The sequence below is a fragment of the Boleophthalmus pectinirostris genome, unplaced genomic scaffold (genome assembly GCF_026225935.1).
Source record: "Boleophthalmus pectinirostris isolate CB_2022bp ecotype Guang Dong unplaced genomic scaffold, ASM2622593v1 HiC_scaffold_18, whole genome shotgun sequence".
NCBI lineage: Eukaryota > Metazoa > Chordata > Actinopteri > Gobiiformes > Gobiidae > Boleophthalmus > Boleophthalmus pectinirostris.
Genome location: NW_026571133.1, coordinates 29,299,895 through 29,326,420, shown reverse-complemented (window position 1 = coordinate 29,326,420; position 26,526 = coordinate 29,299,895). Strand labels below are relative to the sequence as shown.

The window sequence follows — 26,526 nt, the reverse complement described above, 5'->3', positions numbered from 1 at the left end:
TGATGCCTGACAGAGCTATACTTTAGTATGTCTTTATTGTCATTATTCATTCAAGTTGTGCAAAAAAGTTTTGTTGACTTGATGGGTGTTTAGTCCTGAGCAGTATTTATAGCTTACAATTTAAACAATACAGAGAACTAGTTTAGCTTTAATTAATCTGCATTGTGTGGTCTTCTCATCTCATCTATGGATCCAAGTGTAAAATGTCCTATCCCAATGTTTCCCTTTGAGCATGTGTCTTCAGTCTTCTGTCTCACGATGTAGGACTTCTCCAAACACACTTGAGTGTCTGTGAACTTTGCAGTGGTCTGGGCTGATAGCTGTTAGTAGCAGAGCTCCCAGTTTGTTTATACTTCTCTGCTGACCTGGTGACACAAGGTCAGGGTGCTCACCAAACAACTGCATCTCAAACATGTGTCATGTCTGCAAAGTGAGAGGTTGCATTAACAACAACAACAAAATGTTAATACAACATACTAATAATTTCACCCATGTTTTCTGTAGTTTTTTGTAAAAACATGGCGGACTAGTTGATTTCTCCAACATCTCTCAGACCAAGTCAAAGGTGAAATGACCAGTCTTCTAACTTATGCTTTATCTTTTATATCGTGGTGTTGCACTTTCTGTTCTCTTTTGAAATTTGTGACACCTGTTTTCAGTCTGCATTGGTCCTCGATATTCTACCATGCCCAGTGGCCTTTTGTTAAAATGGTTTAGTTACACAAAACACACTTACATTTTTTTTAAAGAAAAACATTTTAATTCCTGTTTATTTACAGAACTGTGCGTACTTGGGATGTGAACAAGGAGAAGCAGCACAAAGCAGTGTTCAAACCACGCTCCTTCCAGGGGAAGAAGGTGATCCCCATCTGCTGCACCTACAGTCGAGATGGGAGGCTTGTGGCAGCTGGATGCCAGGATGGCAGCATCCAGATCTGGGACAGAAACTTAAGTGTGAGTCCCACATGTACCACACATGCACCACACACATGGGTCAGACTGCATGGAGAAGGCTTTGTTATGACCGGAACCAAAGAGTCAGAACCCACAGGTCACAGGTCAGAGCGTCACAGTTCAGTTTTAACATTGACCAGAGGGTAAAATGTTTATATCTCAAATCTTCTAACCAAAACAATGTGTTGTATTATTACCTCCGCCAAGGAGGTTATGTTTTTGCCGGCGTTTGTCTGTTTGTTTGTTTGTTTGTCTGTTAGCAACATAACTCAAAAAGTTATGGACCAATTTTGATGAAATTTTCAGGATTTGTTGGAAATGTGAAAAGGAAGAACTGATTTCATTTTGGGGGTGATCCGTAAGAAACCCTGGATTCTGGATCACTTTGAAATTTTAGTTAACATTGTGGTAAATGGGGCCAAAAATTTTGTTTCTCAATATCTCGGTTAATTATTGACCAAACCCCATGAAATTTGACTCAGGGATGGACAATGGGATCCTCTTTCATTTTTCAAAGGCTGATCCGGATCTGATCCAGAAGACTGATTTTATCGCAATTTATATAAAAAATGGGGGTAGTCCTTGGCGGAGGTCTGCGCTCTCTGAGTGCTTTTCTAGTTATACATGTACTACCCAAACCAGCCAGGGGCTTTGTGTAGTCTTTTTGTTAAACCTTTGAGAAAAACTAACATGGCAGATAAATAAATAAACTGATGCTATAGCTGAGTTACAATATATTACCAATGGCTGACTCTGATCTGTATTGTAGTCCAGGAACCAGACCCTTTTACTGCCATTATTTTGCTACCTTTTTCTTACTATGATGCACACCTTGGGACATTATGAGTTTGGGATCTTTTGTTTCAGCTTGGACCCGTTCAGTGTCAGGACTCCCTAAACCCCATTTGTGGGACCCACCTTATATGAGTCTGTTAAAAGTGCTGTTATAGTCACATAGTGTCACATAGTTGTCCTGCGCTAACAGAAATAATGTTCTACACCCCCAAACTGATGGATAGAATTCTCAGTCATTTGGACATAGAAAGCATATGGGGCCATTTCATGGGAAACTACCAGATTTCAGGATAAAAATTAAACTTACCTTTCATGGATTTTATTCAAACTCTGAATAATTAAAATCTTGTATCTTTTAAAATGAGTTTTGAGGGTTTAAAAGGGGCGTTGGTCAAAATCAGACCTATCAGAAAATATGAACTTCCCTTAGTCATAGACTTTGGACTGTTTGTGGCAGATTATTATATTTTATTCCAACTTTTGATACTTTTTACAATAAAAACTTCCTTCTATATTTAGCTTCAGATTAAGACCAAAATGACCACTGTATCTTATAGACAGCTCATGAAGAGAATATTTACAAACCTCATATCAAAAGTGTAGAATTTACATAGAATTCTATGTGATTTAATTTGAATTCTTCAGCTCTGATTTGAAGTGTATGAAGTAATTTCCCTCACAGCAAATGTTCTGTTTAAGACCAAAATGACTTCTGTATTTTAAACTGCAGCAAATAGAGGTTTCTGAACACATATGACACAATGATTACAGTCAAACAAAGATCGAATGTAACAGTATGTGATGGGAAAAGGTTGCCAAAATGGTCATTTTAGACCTGTTTTGCCCATATTCCATGTTGTACTAAATATCTTTGGAATTTTTTTTTTATTGTACATAGATTTTCATGTTGTTAATGTTATTAATAACATTAACCCCCCACACTCGACTCTAGACCAGAGGGGACCAAGCCTTCTCTATCAGAGCCCCAAAGTTCTGGAGTTTCCTACTTGAGGAACAGTTGATTCTGTAGGAACTTCGGAATCTAAATTAAAAGACACAGTTATATAGAAAGCACTCTGAAAGAACTCTTTTAACAAATGTGCAATATAAATAGTTATTAATATTACTATTATTACTACTAGATAATTCTGAATATATTTAAGAACATTCCGTTCCCAAAGATCTGCCTTGTTGACAACTGTTGATTTTGGCTTGAACCAGCACTGGGTGCTAAGCATTTGTCTGCTTTGACTTGAGTCATTTGATAAATTATTACAGGATAAAACAACAGTAGATATTTGGGGCTTGAATGGTTTAGACATGCAATTTTTTATTCATGTCTGGAAGGCGATCCGTCAGCCTGTGTTTAGCTGGGTTTAAACAGACACATCTGTGTCCAGTGTCTGAGCAGAGTGGAAGATTACACTGTGTTGTTCTTTGTGCAATCAGCATTTTAAGCTTTTCTACAGTTTATTAGATACACTTCTTTGGGAGATTCATGAGGTATAGTAATTTAACATTGTTTGTAGGCAACCGATTGAATGACATTATCCTTATGTTCCATTTGCTACTGTTCTTTCCGTGTTCTTAGGCATTTGGCACTGTGGCTGTTTGGGATCTTTTTTTCCCTCTAACTTGGTAGCTCCTTAATTCTCTGCTCATTAATACCACCATTACTACCCTTGTACCCTGTACCAAGGTGAAACAGAATTGCGCTAACTGGCACAATGTATTGCCTCTTCTCCACATTACTGAGTCTTGATGCATACTGTAGTTTACTCCATATCTGCTCCCTGACCACCGGAGCCTGTTCTGTCTGAATGACTCAAATTTTTCTGCCCTCTCCCACTAGCATCAATGTGTACCACTGACTTGGGTTGTGCCATTAGCCTAAAAAGGAGCTGACCTCTTGGTGCTGGTACAGCTGCCGACTCCTCTGTTGTATGAGCTCTGTTCGTCATGGGCAGAATATGCAGCTGATCAATCATGATCAAACATGGACATGACCTTGGACTAAGTCTCAGCTTTGAACAAGCTATTGAGGATGACACACCATGCTCTTCAACCACCACATGAGCGCACTGACCTCTCTCTTAGCAGATTGATAAAGACAGAGTGATTGCATACTCTCAGACCCAAAGGGTCAGCACAAAACTACACAAGTTCCTTGAAATGTGAACTGCATAATACTGTGAGCTGTTGTTTTTAGGACTTTCCAAAGAATCACCTCAGAAATCATAAGAATGCTATGACATCTTCAGACTTCAAGTGCAACTACAGAAGTGCAGATGAAAGGCAGAATGGCAGAGTTGTTGCTCCCATGAACCCTGACTGAAACAAGTGTTATATATATATATAAAAAAAAATTGGCATTATATATTATAATGACTTGAATTGACCAATGTACAATAGTGAGTAATTGTATACCACCAAACAGGAGCTCATACCTTACAACAGGCCATAGCACACTGTGGAGCTCAGGAACCAAATGGGCCTTTGTTTGAGAACCAGTGGAGATGAGAATCTCAGATGAATGCAAAGTTTATTTTGGCCAAAGCTACTGCTCCAAAATATTTTGGTCCTTTTTTTATCAAACAGATTTGTTAAATAAAATCTGTCTGTTAATCAGTGTTCTTGTCAACTTGTTTACATGATTATCAAGGGATTAGAAAATAGCAGAATCATTTATGGGCATTTGGCTACAAATACCGGGTCTGCCATTTCATTTGAATGTGTTTTATGTCCTCAAAACAATGCATAGCTAAATGCCCATCATGCCGATGAGAACAGCTTAAAAGTTACGGGACCCTACTTGGGTGTGCAGGCCCAGCGTCGCCATCACCACTTGTTGATTTCTGTGAAAGATCAGAGCAGCTGTTGTTGGACTACAGTTTGGCCACTCGATCCTCTGAAAGTAGCAGAGGTCAGAGTGGGATGGTCCCACAGGCTGCACAGTGGACAGTGTCTCAGGTGCCAAGAGTATAGAGATGCAGTATTTCTGTAATGTCGGCCAGAGTGATCAGAGAGTGACAGGCTTGTGGTGGACTCGGAAGAAATTATTACATCTGATATTCTTATGAATGTTATCCACTAATTAACATTAACTCGTCAAATTATGACCTAGACTTTTTGAATAAACAGTTTGGTTGAAATTAAAGGTAAAAAAAAATTATTTTTTTTTTCCTAAAATGCATTTGCACTCTTTTCTTGTTAATACAAATTCTCACCTGGTACAGTTTACCTTTAGTTGATCACTAAATTAACAGTGACTTGAAGTAGTACTTTCTAAGTATTCCTTTTCAAGGCATTGCAGTTTGAAATGGAGCCTATGATTTTAGTTTCACAGTCCTCTGTGTAGATTTACACAGGAAACAAACTCCATGGCATCCACTAGTGGCAGCCAACATCATCATAGTAAATAAACACTTAAGCTTAAGCAACAGCAGTAGGCCATCTAGAAATAGCTGGAGTGGGTGTATGTTTGCAATAGACAGAACAAACGGATGTAACCTAAAACGACACTGCTTGTTGAAGTGCTAATCATTGTCAACCGTCTTTCTGTGGCAGGTTTGATTACTTGTGTTTCATCTCCATTGCTAAAGTATTATGTTTAAGTCTAAAGATAAAAGAAAAAGACATGTCCAGACACTGATTGATAGTCCAAAATAAAATCATAAATTTCTCACCAGCTGACATCAGAATGTCTTTGGCTTTCCTGAAATCCCAGACTGAAGTAGTGCATTAATAATGTTGACTTAAGCCAATAATTGTGTAGTAACAACATTTATATTTATTTTCATTTGTTTTATGCATTATTCTGGGCTTCAGAATAATCTTGTATTGAGATATGAGCTTTGTCCAGCCGTTCATTGCGCTATGATATGGCTTTAACATCATCAGCATACCCTCCTGTCCAGAGTCCGCGGCTCCACCCATATTGTTGCCATCACTATTGGTGCTACAGGTTGGTGTTTTGTGTAACTGCCTGCCTCTATTCTTCACTCTTGAATGGTCTCCACCTGCTGTAATATTACAAAATCCTTTGATGTTAAATTGAACTCCTGACATTTATTGCTCAGCTATGTCAATTTAATGTAGTGAATAAAAGAAAGTGCTGATAATAATCTGAGATTACACCAGAGAAAATGGATGGGGCCTAAAGTCATTTAGGTTTGATGATAGTGGAAGGTGGTGGTGCTCCCTGGAGGACCTCAACAACTAAGTGGCCTAGGCCTTAGGAGGAACACATGTTATCTGCAGTTCAAGGTAACAACTTTATCTGTCTCTGCCAAGTTAATAACTTCCCTCCACTTAACACTGCAAAGTGCTGTCTGTAGTGTGTGTCTTATGAGGACACATTGCTTATTCCCATCATGCCTCACTCTTGTCTTCCTCTCTTTTGGCCATTCTTTTTCAGTCTTATCTCTCTTCCACACACTGCGCACACACACATTTTCTTATCCGTGCTCTGAAAGGCCTACCTTGCCGCAATTCTCCTTTCTCCCATTTATTTGCATTCCATTTGGGATTAATAAAAGTGCAGCTGTAGAAACCAGGGTTATATTTGTTTTGTGTGTTATCAATTCCACCTCACATAGTGTTGCTTCATCAGTCTATAGCAGCGATTGATCTCTTAATCAATAGCTCGGGTGACCAAGTGCAACAGAAACATAGCACAAGAAGCTGTATGGAACATGTATGCATTTTCACATTTTCATAAAAATGTATACAACATCCAGAGTACTTATCTGTGCAAAAATGTTACATCACAGGTAGTCTGTGTAAGAGCAGGTTGTTATTTACAGACTCTACTCAAGTATTCAAAGTGAACACAGTCCGATCCATTCTACCTGATGATGGAATCCAGGACACTGTAGTCACTACAGTGCACAGAAGCAAAATACTGAATCATACAGAGACATGAAAGTCTTGTGTGAAATGTTTGAATTACTCCAGATAGTTTTAAACATTTCAACATTTTTGTTTAATGGTAAAACTCAGAGAAAGTGCAAATAAACCCAGTGGGCTCATGAAACAAGTCTTTACAATGACCCACCACTTAAATGCCAGTGTGTCGACTTGGTTTTCAGTATTACATGCTGATAGACACAGTCACAGCCAAGCAGCGTAACATTAGACGTGAACACTCGTGCTGTATGTGTGGAGCAAATGGTTATAAGGGCAGAATTGTTGTTGGTTTTGACAGGAAGCGCTCTGATGTTCAAAATTGGGATTGGCTTGCTGTAGGGAACTCTGATGATAAAAATGATGAAAAGAGTAGAATGTTGTTAAACTACAAATTCCCTTCTGTCCCTTTTTTAACTTTTGCTTAGAAATTTAATGGATCATTGACTCCCACTTACACTGACCAGGAGCAGTTTCTAGTCTAGTACTTCTGGTATGATACTGAAGCTGTGTCCTTACATACAAGTGCAAACCGTTTAGAACTGTCAGCTGCAACTTCTGTGTGCCCAATAGATAACCTCAATGACATGAACCGTCATGAATCATAATTGTTTATCATCTGTAAAAGAGTGTGACAAGATTCCACTGCACAACTGTTTACATTTAAAATGCTTTTTTATTTCTTTATCTGTGTTACTGTTTGATTCATCTAGCTTTTATTTAAACTTGTAAAACTAAAACATTAGAAATCAAATCAGGCCTACATTGAAAAAGTGTTTTACTTGCTGTGTTAAAATATGAGCAAAGTGATATTTCAACCATTACCTGCACAATCTCCGTCTGCCAATGTAAATGTCTGCGGCCTGTACCTTCTAAAGATAAACTGATGAATACAGTTGAGGATAGTGCAAGTTTAGCAGTTAGAAACCATTTGCACAATTGAAACCATGTGGTGTTGCAGACCACCAGAATGTATGGTCCTATTAACTTGATTGAGTTAAATGTGCTCCTGAGTTGGCAGTTTTTATACCACAGCCTGGAAAATAAAGGTTCAAGAAACTTTATTTTTCAGTTTTATGTACTGGTTTGTTGTTTCATAATTGTTTCAGATTTTGCAGTATTCACATTCTAATGAATGTTTTATTTCTAGGTTCACACAAAGTACCACTGTAGACAAGCCCACATTCCTGGCTCGGACACCTCCTGTATCAGCTTCTCTTATGATGGTGTGACCCTGGCATCACGTGGAGGTGGGAGAATTTATTGACGGTTAAATCTACATGGACTCTTAAAGGGCCCATATTACACAATTTTCTGATTTATGTTGTTATGTTGTTTCCTTATCAAAAACATTGTTGTGTTTTATTTCATTCACACTTGTTTAACACACAAACCCTGCATATTTAGGTTAAGTTTTTTTCTCAGACAGTAAACACTCCACTTTGTGGTAGTACATGAAGTGCTCCACTGTGTTTTTAAAGTCCATACACTTTCACTAAAATCATTTGGATCATTTCACCCAAGGAAATCGCCAATCTCTGTTAAACAAAAACAAAAGGTAGATGTTAACTTGAAAACTACCACCACATGGAATCACAAGGTGGAACAGAGCATTTTGAGCTTTGAAGATGTAGACAGTGCAAACATGTGAATGAAACAAAACAACAACTCCAGGCATGTTTTTGATGAGGTAACTATATTACAACTATATTCTAAGTCAATTTGGCATAATCTAGGACTTGCACAATAATTTTGCATTATATAGGATCTGCATAATATAGAAGCTTTTTGTTTGTTTCTAGGTGATGACACTCTAAAAACATGGGATATGCGCAACTTTAAGAAACCATTGAATGTGGCAAATGGACTTACAAACTACTTCTCAATGTAAGAAAATTAACTGAGTAATGACTGAATTATGTAACTAAATGCCCTTATTTTTCTTAGGACTGATTGCTGCTTTAGCCCTGACGACAAACTTCTTGTTACTGGAACATCTGTGAAGAAAGACGAAGGAAACGGCAAACTGGTTTTCTTTGACCGGAATACATTTGAGAAGGTTTACCAGATCGACGTCACTAATGCGGTATGTTGGATTTCACTCACTCTGATTGCTACCAAAACAAAATGTTGTTTTAGTAACCTGGGCTAAATATTATTATTGGTGTATTTGTATGAACAAATTTGTGCCAATTTCATGAAACAATTCAGTCCATCAAACAAAATCTTTGATTTAAATAGTACATTATTCACATTATTATTATTATTATTATTCAATTATTATTTTATTTTTAAGATGTTTATATGAACTGCTTCACTAATGGCTGTTGGTACTGCTTGCTCTTCACATTTTCCTTGCTGTAAAAAGTAACTGGAGTGACATTTAAAAGTCACTGCTCCATATTTATCAGAAATGATCTTTTAAATATACTGCTTGGGCTGTTTTTAACATCCAACTTTCTTTCGACATTTTACATCTTCTGAAAAGCTTGGGCACACTCAAATGTCCCATACCATGCACTTTCCACTAATCCCTCTTTCTCCTTTAGCCCATGGCACACAGCCATACTGAAGGAGCTCAAATAAAATGTTGAACACTTTCACTACAGCATTGACAGATTTAGTTGTGTGTCTACAATCATGTTAAACAAGTCTAATGCCTTATCATTTGGTTGATGTATTCTCATTTAACCTTTTTGTAGTTGAAAAGAAGTTAAAATAATGTTTCTCTTATTTGTGTACACATCCTTCTGCTACCCTGTAGTTAACTTCCCATCTTCTTGCATGATGCAGACCGCGAAGTTGCACTACACATTTGTATTTTGGCTTCATTGTACTCTACTGATGAGCTATTACCTGAATGTAATGCCTGGAAAATTGAAATCAACTGTTTGAATGGACTAATATTATGTCTCCGCTCATTTTTCAGCTGCTGCATGACCTTGTCAGGTCTGAATTTAGAATAAAGCAAAAGAAAGCAAGTGCATAGGGTGGTGTGCTATGCTGCTAAAAATAACCCCAAAACATCATTATCCGCGTATCATCACCAGACTGCCTGTCATCCCTGTACTAAAAGTTGGTCCGCAAGTGTCTCATAGTGGCAGTGACCTGGGGTGAACTTTTTTAGAGGTATATTACCTCATCTATCTAATGTGGGCTACAATGACTTAACTGCGTTTGGTCAAAATGATTGTCACTGTGCAGTGCTGTTTCCTCATGCACATTAACACTTATGAGCTGTGACATTGCTCTGAGTGTCCTGTGGTGACAAAATGGCTGTAGTCTACATCAAAGAAAGGCCTGAGACACTTAGGTCAGACTTTGTTTGGAGCTGGACAACCTCCTCTTGCCTCACTCTGAGAAGGATTTCTTTCTTTCACTTCACTGTAGAGGGTAAACATTTGGAAGTGATTTTTCCATCGGCCTTTCTCTCGCTCAACCATCTGCCATTGTGAGAGACTCAGAAGGCCTTAGCTAGCGTTGACCGCAACAGCACTGAGAGGCTCTTCCTCTGTTATTGCCCTTTGTATAGTGTGCAAATCCTGAAGATTTCCTTCTAAATCACGCCAAATGTCACACATAACAAAATGGGCTACCCAGTACTACGAACTCGTGGTTTGCCCATGTATTTGTCACGTATGGTTAAATAAATGTGCTTTCAACATACGCTCAGAAGAACTAATCAAAATATTTTCTTTGACTCCTCAGCTCTTTGAAACCAGTCACACTTGTTTATGTTCACAAACATGCCCCTTTTAAATCCAGATTTTTGTTCTGTTGTTTGAGGATTCTAAACACTTTACATCATTATTTTAGTAACACCAACCAGCACCACATCCTTTTCTATTTACACAGTTGGATTTGTTGATAGTCTGGTATATTTTATCGCTGTAAACATCTTTCACTAGCCTTCATCTATCTCATTGTGCAAAATGGTAAGTGCTTAATTTCATATGTGTATTTATGTATTTTATATTGCCGGTTTTGTTGCCTCTTGACAAGTCACCATTGTAAAATACTTGATTGTCTGTAATTTTACCCCATTCACCTGGCCTAACTGAAATGTTTAAGTTGTAGTTTTTGCCGCCTTCATGAGAGTGTAGTGTCTGCACTCTGTGAACCTGATGGATGAGCTATTTACTATGTTTACATCAGCCGTCTGCCGCGTGGATGGCCCAAGAATTTAAGTGCAGTCTTTTAAAGTGGTGTGCCAAGCAGACGAGTGAAAGGAAGGGCCACCAATCAGTCCTCCCTAACTAAACAATCCACACTATCCCATCCTCGGTCCAAGGGTACAATCAGGACACTTTGGGGACTCATCTTATTTTTGACTATTATTTATTTTTGTATTTTACTATATCCTTAAAGCACATTCCTAGTTTATTCATTTTAATTAATTTGATTAATTAATTTAATTTATTTCAATCACCGACAATGGCCATAAAATTTTTCTGATTAGTGCATCATGCACTTATAAGCTATACAGCTTTCTGGTGGGGGTTTGCCGCCTAGTTGTCTCCATGGAGATATTAGTCAGGTTTAATGCCATATTGTGGAACATTCCTGTCTATCATTCATTTCCAGCATATTCCTAGCATAACTATCTCCATGGTGATAAATAAATAGCTGTCTTTCAATCTGAAAAAGTTAGATGGTGCACCTGAATTCAATAGGTTCATCAGATAACAGAGCCTTGGATAAGAGGCAAAACGTATTAAACTCAAAAACTAGTCCAGATGGTTATTTTTCAAAATCTGTGAAAGCTTAACTCCTTCATTCTTAGAAGTCGGGGGGAAAAATGATTGCTTATCTGGCTAATAGTGTCACTAAAGAAATCATATTTAACGGTATTGCTGGTAGTAGTGTTTTCATTTGCAGATGGTAGCTTTTTGTCCATGCTAAACCCTACCACGTCATGCTTGACCGCTCTGAAGCCTTGAGCCTTTTCCAGTTCTGTCGAGATTTGGGCACTTGTTCGTCTTTCATCCACACACTTAAACTACAGAAGGCTCAGGGGTAACACAGGGGCTTTTCTTTTCTTGTGCATCTCACCAAGGAAATCCTGCCAGTTGTTCCAGTAAGGCAACCCGTGCTAATTACCTACTTCCATTGACTTCTGCTAGCATTTCAATAGTTAAACATTCCCATTACTTTCCAATAGTTGGCTTGCGTAGTCCACTCTGTCAGGAGCAATGCACTTTTGGACACACTCAGCAATGACTAAAAAGGGAGCTCGGCTATGAGTGATGTGTCCCATTAGTAGCGCAGTACATCGTTGCATAATTGGTGTTACATATTGGGTAAGTAGCTAAAGTCTTGGCTTTCCCCAATCAGCCTGCGGTATTTTAATCTGACAGCACTGATACGGCAGCTACCAAGAATTGTCTAACTAAAGTTTCCTCTTTCATGATGTGAAGTAATTTTGTGGACGTGAAGAATAAACATGGGCGCTATAAGTGTATACACAGCTCTTTGGATCTATTCTGGACCGGGGTTAGTGGATCTTGGCCATAGACTTCCTCTTTCTCACAGGCCATGCTAGTGTAGGCCCCTCTCTCTGCTCTGTTCCCTCTGTGCGACTTATCCCAGTGTTGACAGTATGATTTGTGTGGGTCCGAGGAGGGAGGTTTCTGCCGTTTGACTGGCCCCGTGAGTCACTGCTGTGTCCAGTTGTCACTTGTACTTCCATTTTACAGCCGTAGTGTTTTTTGGCCAAGTGTTGCCAAGTACTGCTCTACTACAATGAGGCGGGTGGACGATTTGCATTTTGACAGTACCTGGGAAATGAGACTGTAGCAGAATTTCTACCTGTCATTCCTGTCTTCCTTCACACAAAGAGTTGGAAATCACAGCTAATTACACATTCACAGTGAAGCAGATCCATACTAGCCCCGTGTAGTTTTGTTGTCTTTATAAAGTCACTCTAAGGTTTCAGGTGGAGGGTTAGCCATCTGCTTATCTCTTGAAAATGTAATTACTTTGCCTGAAACATTCAATGTTTTTGACAGGTATACTGCCAAAAAAAGAAAAGTTTGCGTCACCTACTTGTTTCCATGAAGAATGACAAGTTTTATGCCATGTTGTGTTTGTATGTTTACAAACATACAAAATGCATCTTTTAACATGTGGATCCATTTTAAACTTCAGTACTTCAGCTGAGGGCAAGAAGTGGAGTCCGAGTAAACAATTTCTTCTAACATTTTACTTCAAATTCAAAAAGGTAAAAAAAAAAAAAATGGATCTGGTATTGGGTATTTTGTGTATCTGCATATCTGTATCATGATAAATCCAAGCCCTTTTTAATGCTTGTTCAATTAATTACAGTTGGCTCATGACCAGCTTGAAAAGATTAACTTACAGTAACCAGTAAGCTACTAGGCTTCCGATCTGGTAGTGATGGAAGTCCTCCTCTCATCTCTAATTTGAATTTGAACCTCACACTCTTACTATCAAACTGTGGAAAGAGAAATGACTGAAAAGCCTGCAAACTCATGCTGGGGAGGGTATGACCTTTAAATTGTATAAACATCGACATACACATTTTCCACAATGTAGAAATGTAGAACTCAAATGGTTTGTGGTTGTGCACTTTTACAAATCATTTTCATCCAATCTAAGGTGCTCGTTTTTATAACATTCTCGTGCTGTGAATGAGTGCGTGTCCATGCTGGGTGGATTGGGATTCTCCGTACTGGTTCCCGGTGAGAAGATGAACAGCTGGACGTTAAGCAGCTTTCACCGTCATAGAATCTGGACATCCAGTCGTCCAACCCACCCCCCATCTGACTCTACTGGCCCAGACCACTGCCCCCCTCTTCACCACCCCTGTCATGGTGCACTTGCACTGTATTTTATAATATATATGACTATAATATGAGCTTGAAATATTTAACTAACTAACCCACTGCATCTGTGTCAAAACTTAAAATATTCAAGCCTTGAACATGACCAAAACAAGGCTAAATTAACCAGAGAATAAAATTAGAATGCATTTACACCATTGTGATTGGATTAGCTGATATATTGTGTAGTCAAATATATGCACCACAGAGAAATGGAGTCTGACTGTCTGTCTGTGTCTTTGTGCGTGCGTGTGTGTGTGTGTGTGCGCGCGCAATCTCAGACCTTATGATTGTCAGTACATTTAAAACATGAGCACAACAGCGGGATGTCTTGTAGCTCACATATCACTGAGGAGCAGTGGCTCTTCATCATATCACCAACTGTGCTTGTTCTTCTTTTTCCCCTGGCCCATAGTCCCTCTGTCTCTCCCCGACAGTCGCTGAATAAATGTGGTCACATTTGCCTATTGGCACAGGGCCATCTGTCACACACAGACTGAGATCCAGCCCTCATCCCAACCACCAAATATAGTCAAGTAGAGCAGCAGAGCACTGATCCTGCTGTATCACAACCAGCCCGGGTCACACACTCTCTGAAGTTTGAAAATATTATTTTGTTTATGCCTCGGCAAGCATCCACACATTTTTTTTCAGCCACAATAGAAAAACCCTCCCCAACTTGCTACTATGTGCTACTATGTGTTATGGTTTTAAAGGTCTTATATTATGCAACATTGACTTGTGAACTTTAAGTTAGGCTAGATTGTTTTTACCTCCTCAAAAACATACCTTGTGTTTTGTTTTATTCACACATGATGAGTAATTCTTGATTATTAGTCTTTCTACATCTCCAAAGCTCAAAATGCTCTGTTCCACCTTGTGATTTCATGAAGAGGCAGTTTTCAAGTAACTGCAACATTTTACCCTTAGTTCAGTAGAGACTGGCAGTTCCAGGGGTGAAATTGTCCAAATTATTCTAGTGAAGGTGTACAGAGTTTAAAAACACACTGGAGCACTTCCTGTATTACCATATGACATCATGAGTGTTTTCTGTTTGAGAGAAGAACTCAGCCTAAATATGCAGTGTTTGTGTGTTAAACATGTCTGAATGAAACAAAACACAACTCCAGATATGTTTTTGATGAGGAAACAACATTATAACAAAGATCAAAATGAATTATGCTATGCAATTTTATGTAAACCATGAACACTTTGCTTTTACAGAGTGTTGTCCGCTGTTTGTGGCATCCTAAACTTAATCAGATTATGGTGGGGACTGGAAATGGGGTGGTGAAGGTGTACTACGACCCGGTCAAGAGTTACAGGTATATCCCTATATCAAACTGCTATGTTATAATCAAGTACGTGTGTGCCAGCAGGGCGTTTGTCCTGTGTGTGACTCAGCCATCATGATGTGATTACTCTACATTATCTCCTTTGCAGAGGCGCTAAGCTGTGTTTAGCCAAGACCAAGCGCAAAGAGAAGCACACGGAGATGCTAGCACAAGATTACATCATCACACGTAAGTCCACTCCGCATTCTGTCAAGAAAATACACCACAATAATTTTCATTAGTGTTTCACAAAAATCATTAACAAAATGATTCTCAGGTCTTTAATTATTCTGCCAATTCCCTTATCTCAGTACAGTATATAGTTTTTCATGTTTGACTAATCATTTTAGTCCAATGTCCTCTGAGCTGAGCTGAGCTCACCTTGTGATGTCATAAAGTGATAATAAGTAAAATGGTTATACTATGTGCTTATACTACATCTTTGCCTTGTTTGGATATTTTCCTCAAATGTGTTTTTAAGCCCTCTATTGGCTAGTTGATTCAGATGGTTTTATTTGTCGTCAAACAGTCTGAATAATTCAATATGCAGAAGCTTCAATCAAGAAGTGTTTATAGTTTGCAATTATCTCAACAAACTCCTCTCTGTGCTCCATCAGTATGTCACTTTGTAGGAAACAAGCTGAAAACTATTGCAGTTCTGTAGTTGGGGACATGTCCGTGATATGTTACAAAAGCACAATGAGGTTTGTTTATTTGCCAGTTTTCCATTCATATTTCTAAACACAACAATAAACAATCCTGCTTTCAAAGGAATCTGGATTGGAAGAGATTATTAGAGGTCGCTACAATAGATTGTTGCTGGGCACTTTGCCACGAGATGAGCGTGTGGTCCTGATCATGCCGCTGTCCAGTGGTGTCTGCGTGATACACACACACATCCACGGACAGTGGTCACACACATGTCAGCCCTCATTCATGACCCATTCACCTCATCTGTGCATGCCTCTTACCGCTCCCAAAACCAAGGCTATAAATCATCTGCAAATTGCACAGCATTTATTGTTTTGGCTAACGATTTTTATTGAAGGAGGTCCACCATTGACCCTTACCACTACTGCTGAGTGACGCACTTGATGGCCTGGCATTGGAAAATTAAAGAGGACAGGAAGCTAGTGACGGCCCATTGAGAAAAGCGAGGGAATCTGTTAACAGTAACCTTTTTGCTTAATGTAGCATGGAGGAGGGAGAATTAAGAGCAGACAGCGCCATGGACTCGCAAATGGAAAATCACTTTATCTCACCCCAATACTAAAGTGTTACTCCCCAAGATGTAAGCCGAGCACACAGACACTAATGAACGCACACACACACACACAATCTTGGTGCTATTATTGTGATTGTGTGCACAAAAGTGTGAAGAGAAGCCAAGTGATTGTCTGTTTCTAAACAATGTAATGTAGGTGCGCACTATGGCAGAAAATGTACACAAGGACAGCCGTGGCACAGAGTTCAACAGGTGTCGTCTGCTGTAGTATTAAGGAGTCAACAAAGGAAAAGATTTGACTGTGTCGAATCTGCAAATGTTCCCCTGCTGTGTTATGTGATCCCTCAGTTTGAGTTACACAAGCGACTTGATTATGCTTGTTTATTCTGTTGACAGCGCATGCATTACCCATGTTCAGAGAGGCCCGGCAGCGCAGCACCAAGAAACAACTGGAGAAGGACCGGCTGGATCCAAAAAAGTCGCACAAGCCAGAACCCCCTGTGTCTGGACCAGGTAATATAATGAGAATGTGGAAAAAAAGAGAGCGTCCAAGCGGTGTTGAGCTCTAAACATACCACTGTTGTCAAAGCATACTTTTAAAATGCCTAAATTCAACTTTCTTGATGCAACCCAGCTGAGCAGTATCGCTACAGCTCCCACTTGGCCTCCTCCGCCAGCGTGTTGCCTCATAAGATTTAACTACATTATAACAATAATAATACACTTTGGAGTATTTATTTGTATATTTTAATAGAACACAGATTTGGAGTTACCACAGTTTGTTGTTGTAGTTTTGTAGCACTAGAAACGATTCCACTATTATCATTTGTACTGACTCTATTATGTAGCAATGGAAGAAATATTGTCAATAAATGCAACAGCATAGTTTGCCTGAACAATAAGCAACAATAACAATATAACAGATTGAGAGGAATCTTGAGTTGATGTACATATGGTGTGAATGCTGAAAGTCTTGAAGTATTTGTAATCTTTTGTTGCAGGTCGTGGGGGCAGAGTGGCCGCTCATGGTGGCACACTTTCATCATTCATTGTGAAGAATATCGCTTTGGACAAAACCGATGACAGTAATCCACGAGAGGCCATTCTGAGACACGCACAGGCCGCTGCTGAAGACCCCTACTGGGTGGCTCCAGCATACACACAGTAAGACAAGCTAATGTCCCATTACTTATTTAAGCTCAAAGGACAATTTAGTGAGTGACCATTTCTGTCTCTGTAAACTGAGTAGGGTCATTATTATATTGCTCAGCCTCCACCTCTGTTACACATAAATGTTTAAAACGCCATACCCATTTACAAGCAAGTGGTCAAATAGCAGAAAACTGAAGGAGAGCTGTTAAGATCATTATCTAAAAACCTTGAAAGTATCAGATTTACTTTGAACAAACAGCAAGATTTAACTGTTAATCCACTAATGCAATAATTGAAGACTTTTACTGCACACTTGTATCATTGATGCATACAGTCACTTATTTACTGTGGTGTTTGAGCAGTGTGTAAAGGTAAACTGATGTGGATCCCTTTAGGACCCAGCCTGAACCAGTGTTTGCAGAAGAATCAGACGAGGATGAGGACGCCGACAAGGAACCAGAGTGGAAGAAACGCAAGATCTGAGGCTTCCCAAGGCTAACTGGGTTTTATGGCTGATAAAATGACCTTGTGAATAGCTCCCAATCTCCTTGGCCACAAACGCAAAAGTACTGTGCTGAGAGAGTATAATGGTTAAACCTGTCCTTGATGTTTTAATGTATTCATATTATGTTGTGCTTCAGTGCTAAATGGCTATACAGATATTTTTACTGGCCAAATAGATTTCCATTTGCTGTTCATCAACCAATAAAAGTACTTGGCTTTTTAATGTTGGTTTTCATTGTATGGACTTTTATTCTTTTGTCTTTTCCTTACCACATTTCCAGAGTATGCTATTGCTTCATAAATCAGCTCCAGATCTTGTGGTCTACTGCTGCCAACTATGTAGAACATTCTGATTTTGAAAATAAGTAATATTACTTAATTTGACCTTTTCTTTAATCCAAAACCTTTGTCAGCCACTTCCTGTTGCATTTTACCCCAAACCCAAACTTGTTTACTGGGTTATTGAAAAGACAAATCTGAATGTGGTCCAATATACTGAAGATACTTACCACTGCAGTGGTCGTATCACAAGACATATCATAAAAATGCCACAAAACCTGGGTGGAATATGTAAAAACTGTGAACGTAATTGGGCGAACTATATGTTAAAAAATATTTTTGTTTTGTAGACACTTGTTAAGTAGAATGCTTTGATAAACAATGATCTGGATGCCCATTTCAAAGAAACTTTATTTGGACCATTTTTGACATTTTTGGGCACATAATTCAAATATAGGCATTCATTTTTTCAGTTTTCTCCATGCCTTCAGATATTTCCATTTATTTCATTTATTTCAATTCAGTATAGTTGAGCTGCAGATGTGTTATTTGACAACCTGTGGATATTTTATGAAGTCTTTATCTGATGAAACCACAACAAACACATGTTAAATTAAAGCCACATTCAAATTAACATTACCCTGGGTCTCGTAGTTAAATATTTAATAGATTTTGAAGTGGCGTTTTTTCCCTTTAAAACTACATAACACCAAACATTCATGTGCATTACATTCTTGACAGCCTGTATGTCTTTGTTGACTCGCAATTGGCCAAACTGCAAAGCAAACTTCCAACTTTGAGCCAACCGAAATCACAAGCAGGCTGTTCAACGTCTCTGTTTTGGCAAGCCTCCTGTGACCGTAAAAATCATATGAAACAAAGTCACAGGGGGAAAAGAAGAAATGTGGAAGAGGCAGAACAATGTGCGGCACTTTAAGAGAGACTAGAGTGGACAAAGAATGAGCTTCACGAGTTCCGAGTTTGGGGCCAACAGAAGGAGGTGACCCCCGTGTGGAAGATGACACATCTATTATAATGTTGTTTCCACATCAAAAACATACTTGGAATTTTATTTCGTTTCATGTACACATTTTTAACACACAAACTGAATATTTTGGCTGAGATCTTTTCTCAAACAGAAAACACTGATCCACCTTAGCTGTTAAGTTGAAAACTACATGACATCACAAAGTGGAATAGAGCATTTTGAGCTTTGGAGATGTAGACTAATATAAAGGTTTACTCAAACAAAACATCTCCAGGTATGTTTTTGATGAGGTAACAACATTATAACATGGATTAAAGCTCACAGTGGTCCATTTAACGTAAAATATAATTATTATTGTTGTTCATTGGTATTGGAGTAAGATTTTCAAATTGGAGTAAGTAGTTTAATTGGAATAAAAAGATCAAAATAAATTTACTTTGCATCAACTGACTTAAACGGAACAGATTCTTTGGTCATTTTAAGATGTTACGGTTTTGGTCAGTCCTGACTCCTGAGGGAAGAGGACTAATGGATCCAAATGTTACAAACTCCTTGTGGCATCCAAGAGAAATTACCGGTTAGCTCCTGTTTTTAAACACAATTAGCTTCAGTTTGTTAGAGTGAAATCAACAGTAGAACAGTCACACATTTTCCATAAAGAAGCACAGTGTTTACCCAATGAGGTTTATTTGGTCTTCCGATAATTTATTTTAATAGGTTCTTTTTTCAGATCAAGGTTTAGTTTGTTTTCATACCTGACAGCTTTGTCAGAGTGTGACTGTTTTTTGCAGTCACAATGTTTAAACACATAAATTAGTCATGTTAACATACATTCCACCAGCACTACAAAGACAGTAGTGCCACAAAACCTGAAATATTGCTCCAAGGAAATAGACTGGCCCAGTGGGGATATGATGGTCACTACTCTAACCTTACAACCTCAAGGTGCAAGGTCATGATATGGAATGGTCTGGTCTGGTCATAGTCTGGAATGTGTGGGCCTTTGTATGTGGTGTTTCAATGTACTAGGCAAATACTACTATAGTTCTAACCTAATTTTGATCCTAAGCGCCTGTGTGTTTAGTAGCCTACTCCTGATTGACTGACCCTGTAATGGCATTGTACACAAATTGTTTGAACCCAATACAAATTTCATACTTGATTATGATATTACGGAATACACTCGATTTTCAATATGGATGATTATTTTAGAACAATAGACAGGAAAGTAATTTTTTTAATAATAATTTGTTCTCAAACTTCTCAGGAAACTTCCAATTTAGTTCTATATAAATGAAATGAGTATCTAGTTTTTTACTGGGTCTAGCCATCTAGCACCACTGGAATTAATTTCACACTGTCTGCTATTTAAGCGTGACTAATCATATTCAGAATACAGTCTGAAATTTGAAGTGTTTTTGAGCACAGTAGCCTTTAACATACACACAGTCTCACTGCTGTATGTCTCCCCTCACATTTACATGTAGTATATTCAGCTCAGTGGAAAGACTGGGCCTGATTTACAGCAGAGTGGCTCTTTACAGCTCGCTTTTGTTTACTGTATGACCCTGGGCTGCAGCTCAGGAATGCAGTGCAGGATGGACACTACACATCACAGTCCTTTCTATCTCATCTCCACTAGACTCCCACTTCACCTGAATTTTCACCCCCAAATTTACATAAGGATTGTGCAAATATCAGTTTCTAAAATTAGCTCCATCTGGCTCAGGTTGTATTTGTTGTACATGGCGCAAGACCAGGACACGTAATCTTTTAATAGAAACAAATTTAATTCTGTAAAAAGTTATAAAATGAATATTGTACAAAAATAAAGTTTGCCAAGAGCTTTGGTTCTGTAACACAAAACAATGGAGAGGACAAAACGGGAGAGTAAAGTCAAACACTGAAGAGATTCCTTTTGTGGATGCGTGAACAATACCAGATAAAACAAAGATGGCGTAGAAAGTGGTCACAGTTTACACTATTTAAATGTAAGGTATTAAAGAGTGGTGTGGTGCTTATTGGAAACTCTCCTTACAGAACATTCATCTGGAAAGCTTTATGTATGATCGATTGGTAAAGGCAGAAGATGATCCAATTGAGAAGGTATGCTGTGATAAAGACTAGTATTTGTTTTTTCTTTTCACTGTAGACTTTGGCCTAATTTCAGCTTGATGCCGTGGATTTGTACTGTGTGTGGGGGATTATACACAAAGCTGGGTGGCCACAGATACCTTGGTCTCTAATCCGTACTACTATCAAGACATAAGCAAGAGTGTGCAATAGTTGCATTTGTAGCAATCTCGTGGCACAGTCTTTAAACCAGATGTTGTACAGTAATGCTCCTTAGACAAGTCTTAGACAAGATTTCTTCAAAGCTCCTCCCCTGGCCATATAACATACAAATGCTCCTATATCTCACCTTTATATTGCACTGTATTTTGGGAAGGCTGACTGACTAAGTCACTTGAAGTATGTTTTCTTTTAGATGGAAATCAGCACTGCACAAATTTTAGGTACTGCCCATATAATCTATGACAACTGCAAGGGATCTGTATCTGAATAATGTAGATTTATTAATTCTGAAGCTTTGAAATGTTGATCTCAAACTCTTACATAAAAAGATAAATTTAGATCTGTGCTCGTAATTTAAATCGTACTCCTTGTAGTAACATGAAAAAGAACACAAAATGTCAATTTTAGACTATATCCACAATGGTATAAATTAAAACAGAACTGATTTATAATGAGAGGTATATTGTAGTTGTACTGTTTGTTGTCATATTTTCTGTGGTTGATATTCTTGCACTTCTTATGAGTTTAGGCGATGACAGCTCATGCAGGGCCAGATTGACACTAAACTGCATTCACCAAAACACCGTAGCCAGCGGGGATATTTGGTTAAGACTGTAGCAGGGATCACTTACAAATCTCCTTTGAGGGAGTGGGACCTGTCTGTCAGAGCAGAGACAGAGGCAAAGACAGAGCCAGCCCCGTGAACTTTAAAGCTCTCACAGTTGGTACAAGGCCAGATTGTGGATTTGGGTAACGTGTGCCGTTGGAAGGACTTCTGTGCTTTGGTGTGAAGGAGAGCTTCTCAAAGACACCTACACAAGATCTACGCAAGAACTAAGTGTGTTTGCAATTTGGAATAGCAGGTATGTTTAAACATTATATGTATGGAAATTGACATTGAATAATCTTTGTTGGTTCTAAGGACTATGCAAATTTAGCAAAGTAAGAATAGCTGGGTTGTAATTTATGTCATGGTAATTTTTATGTGACCTAAACATTCTACTAATATCAGCTTATTTTTGACCCAATTATGACTTGTTGATACATTTATTGTGGTATATTTCTACTAGAACCAAAATCTTCCTATATTCTCCACACCAAAACATGACCGAGTAAACATCCATTGGTCCCCTCTTTGATGTAAATCTCCTTGCACTAAATATACAGTACTTTATATTGCTGATGATTCATTTTAATACCTGGAATCAATATGAAGCAATGACGTAATACAAGGATTGTTACAGACATGAAAGAAGCGGGTCTAAAGGATAGCTTTGTGAGTGTGATGAACTTGCTCTACTATGGCACCATCCAGGAAAGCAGAGCATTTAAATAAATAAAAAAACAACTTTTCTGATAAAATGGACTGAAATAAATAACAATAAGTTAATTCTATCTTAATAAATATACCTCTTACACGCATGTGTGTATATCTCTCTATATAAGTATGTATTTAATATTTATATATATAGTTTGTTTATGGAGACGCAGCAGAAAATCCTGTGTGGTATTTCTCATCCCTCAGCTCTCAGTGTAAATGTCCAGACAGTGTGGTTGTAGTGATTTAGCATGCAGCTGAGTATACTCCTCATATCTGTGTTCATCTGAAGTCCTCGGAGTTTGCCTTGGAAAAAATGAAGTTCCTTTGAGAAAAAAAAAAAAGATACTCCAGACAAAAACAAGCCAGTGCTCTCAGTTAAATAAAAGTCTGTCTGACTGGTCATGTGACCCAGCGGTCTGAGCTGAGAACTGTAAATGTGAAAGCAACCTTAGATCCTCAGACTGTTCCTCTGTGTCCTTCAGTGCCCCTCAGTCTCCTCATACACAAGCACACTTCCGGGCAGAATGCTTTTTCAGAGTGTGATACACCACATTGTCATCCAGAAAGGACAAGTCATCGTCAAATGCTATTGGCCGACAGCAGGTGCGAGAGGGTGTGTCCTTGTCCAGCTTCTTGTTGTGTGTCAGGTTGTTGAGAATCTTGTCATAGTTGGTCTCAGCGTCCACACAAGGCCCACTGCAGTAGCGGAAAATGAGCTCCTCTTTGGTCTGGTAACCCAGGCCTAAGTCCGTCACGTTGAGATGGACTTCCTTGAGCAGGCAGCCCCGGCCCTGCACTGCCGTGGTCCTGTCCCTGTTCTTGTCCCCGCGCCCTCCTTTGCCTCCTCGGCTCCGGGACCGCCCCCTCCGCCGGTCGCTGTGGCCTTTCCCCTCTCTGTCTCTGCCTGTGTTTGCTGCTCCTCTCTGTCGCTCCCTTCGACCTCTGCTGCCTCCACCGGGCTCAGAGGACCTCCGAAGTCGTCCGATTGTAGCCTCAATAAAATCCATCACATCCTCCAGGTGGTTTGGGTACGGACCTCTCATGTCATCTGTGGAATAAATAACAATTTCGTGTAAAAATGACAAACAGGTAGGCAGAATGTTTAATATGGAGTCCATATGGCTGCAGGACATATTTCTGATCTTACACATAGAAAAGTATGCAAAATAAATGCAGGCAATATGTACAAATATAAAGTGCACATGCTGATTTATAGATTTGCCTAAGGTACAAGAATGTAGACTCGGTCCAGGTTTGAGCACATGGCCTTGCAGCTGCTCTCTAAAATACATATGGCTAAATACTAATGTCAGGTTGAATTTGATTGTTTGCAATGCAAAAGAAAATAATTCCTGACATTGTGTAACAAAGTGATCAATGACAACATAAACACTGACAAACATTGACTTGCATCATATTCATGTACCTGCCCTTTCGTATGTTTAGAGTGGGTTCCCGATAATTACAGCAAAGAGATGCACTCCTCTGCATTTTACTCTTCTAAAAACACACAGACTTGAAAGAGAATTATAACCTCTGAGTCATTTAGACAGAGTCGAATCTCGTCTGCCCCAAACTGAAAACAGACAGCCCTTCACCATCTGCCGAGAGGAGCCAGAGGAGGAGCGCCCAGCATCTACATGTTGACTTCATTATGCTGCCCGAAGCTCTGGCAACAGTAAAAGACCAAATCATGGAGTCGTATTGTTCTCCAATGAATCAATTAGTCTAACTCCCATTACCTTTGTGTGAGTGTGTCATTAGAGCGGCAGGGTGCCAGGTCTGGCAGCTGGGCTTGTGGTTTACACCAGTGTCTCTGTTGCAGTGTCACCTATCTGCTCTGATCTACCTGCTCCACTAACAGAGCGGCCGACATCTGATCCGGCGGCGCTCCACAGCTGATTGGTCTGCTGCCTCTGTATCAGGTAAGCAGGGTCAATCTGTTTAGACACACCTGCCCTTTGATTTAGACAGCTCCTATTGTTGCCAGCTGACGGACGGAGGAGCTACAGTGTGCACCTGCCCACATGTTATTCTGGTGGAAGAAATATTGAAAAACAGGTACTCTGGTGCCAAGCCTGGTTAAATGGAAAAGCTAATATGGAGATGGACTGCTGGGGCAAAACTTAAGCAAACATGCAAAAGAAAAAAAATTATTCTGTCAACTGGACAACTGAATGGACAACTGAATTTTTCTTTTACTATAGATCCTACCTGGACGACTAGGAGATTACACAGACATCTTAAACCAACACGCACAATTCAGTTATGCAAAAAGCCCATCTCATACATACCTGGGTAAACTAAGCCCCACATTTCTGTCCCAGGTATGGTTGTAAAAATTTGAGCCTGCATAATATAAAGATGGCCGTTGTTTGTGTGCACAGGAGTCAAATTATTTACATATTTATTTGGCACAGGTTTTAAAGCTGTAGTGCTTGAAAAGAACCAGCTAGTAGTTGTCTATATTGTCTTATTTCAGCTACCATGTTCACACTTAATGTATAAGAGTCTCTCCTTACACCAGAGCGTGCCAGCACAGCCACCCTTCTCTAAACAGAACATGAAGTGGCAGGACAAACATGCGGCCAAAAGTTCCATTCCTTATCTAGATAGTTGGGCTCTTGTGCGTTTTGTAGATGCTACACAGTGTCACATTGATCTAAACAAAATAAATTCCTGCCCACTGTCGCTGTCAGGACATAATATAAACAGACCTTTAGGCTTGATGCTTCAATGTTTCTCCACCAGCCCCATTCAGTCTTTAAAATTCCTGCAATTGGCTCTTCCTCTTAAACATGCTCCCCACTCCAGGGCAGATGGGTAAAAGGTCATATGTGGCTAATTTAGAGAGGCAGAGGTGAATGTAAACACAAGTGAAAAAAGTTTGAAATGTGCGCCACAGATTTGTTTGAGGGGCTGGGGGCTTGTTTGCTCTGTCTTATTTTGACCTTGTTGTGATGTAACCAATAAGTGCAATAAAAGACAAATTAAGATCCAAGTGTGTGATAACCTCTCTGTCTGACTGTCTTATCAATGTAGGACTCTGCATTAGCGGTGCAACAGCAGCGATAGTGGAATAAGAAAAGAAAGGTGAATGACCTGGAAAATGTAGCAAGAGTTTAGGGTCCAGAGAGAGAATTTGCAGGTTTTATACCAGAATACGAGTAGACAAACTTACTCTGATCTTCCATTGCGATTTTATGTAGACTGTGCTGTTCAGGCTGAAAATTCGCCTCTTCACTGTCCTCCTCCGATATGGACACAGAATCACTGCTGCTGGGGAAATAAGTCCTCTTGGCTGGGCGAGTGTTTGAGTAAAGAGGCCGGGTAGCTACAGAGCTCAGGAGCAACAAACATGTGGCCAAAACATCCCATAACTTCATCTTAGACTTAGTTCCTATGAAGAAACCTACAGACAAGACAAAGGCATTAGTTTCACATGGTAAACGTGTGTTGTCTGGCAGTGAGCCAGCTCTGGTTAATTCAGTAATGTCAGTTATGTGTCCCAATATGTGATGTGACCAACTCCACTGTGACTCATCTTGTATTAATAACTGTGTCATCATGTCAAGAGCCTTTGATCCCACTTTGCCTTTGGCTCATTGAAGACGAGTAAATATTCACAACCAGTCTCGATTTTAATAGACCGAATTGTACTTTTCCGTATTTGTGTAGTTTATTATATAAAAGTATACTAGTAGTAGTAAGTGATTAACATATCTGAATGCGCCAGAAGACAAAAAAAAAAAAAAAAAGAAAAAAAAAAGTCGTGCGTAAATTCGTGCGTAAAAAGAAACTCATTATACTTGTAACCTCGAGGCAATGGCATGCACGAGCTTTGACAGAAAGAGAGATTATACTCATTCAATGCAAAACTTTTTACTTGGCCTACAGAGATTAAGGATGAGCTCTGCATAGCCGTGAGGCAT

At 39.2% G+C, this 26,526-nt stretch overlaps 2 protein-coding genes across 2 annotated transcripts in view; one reads left to right on the top strand and one right to left on the bottom strand.

Annotated features, from left to right (window-relative positions):
- LOC110160505 (WD repeat-containing protein 70) overlaps window positions 1-17,934 on the top strand; it is a 28,385-nt gene extending 10,451 nt beyond the window's left edge. The window contains exons 10-18 of the mRNA XM_020925157.2: window positions 780-954; window positions 7,805-7,904; window positions 8,457-8,541; window positions 8,602-8,740; window positions 14,721-14,821; window positions 14,940-15,019; window positions 16,452-16,568; window positions 17,057-17,219; window positions 17,603-17,934. Of these exons, the coding sequence (XP_020780816.1) occupies window positions 780-954; window positions 7,805-7,904; window positions 8,457-8,541; window positions 8,602-8,740; window positions 14,721-14,821; window positions 14,940-15,019; window positions 16,452-16,568; window positions 17,057-17,219; window positions 17,603-17,690 (1,048 nt within the window). The 3' untranslated portion in view covers window positions 17,691-17,934. The remainder of the gene's footprint in view (window positions 1-779; window positions 955-7,804; window positions 7,905-8,456; window positions 8,542-8,601; window positions 8,741-14,720; window positions 14,822-14,939; window positions 15,020-16,451; window positions 16,569-17,056; window positions 17,220-17,602) is intronic.
- A 5,157-nt stretch (window positions 17,935-23,091) lies between these two features.
- On the bottom strand, window positions 23,092-26,010 carry gdnfa (glial cell derived neurotrophic factor a). Its single transcript, XM_020925322.1, has 2 exons — window positions 25,776-26,010; window positions 23,092-23,642 (listed from the first exon to the last, which is right to left on the bottom strand). Exons 1-2 carry the CDS (start codon window positions 25,978-25,980, stop codon window positions 23,092-23,094), a joined length of 756 nt encoding a protein of 251 aa, XP_020780981.1. The 5' UTR covers window positions 25,981-26,010.
- Window positions 26,011-26,526: the final 516 nt, after the last annotated feature.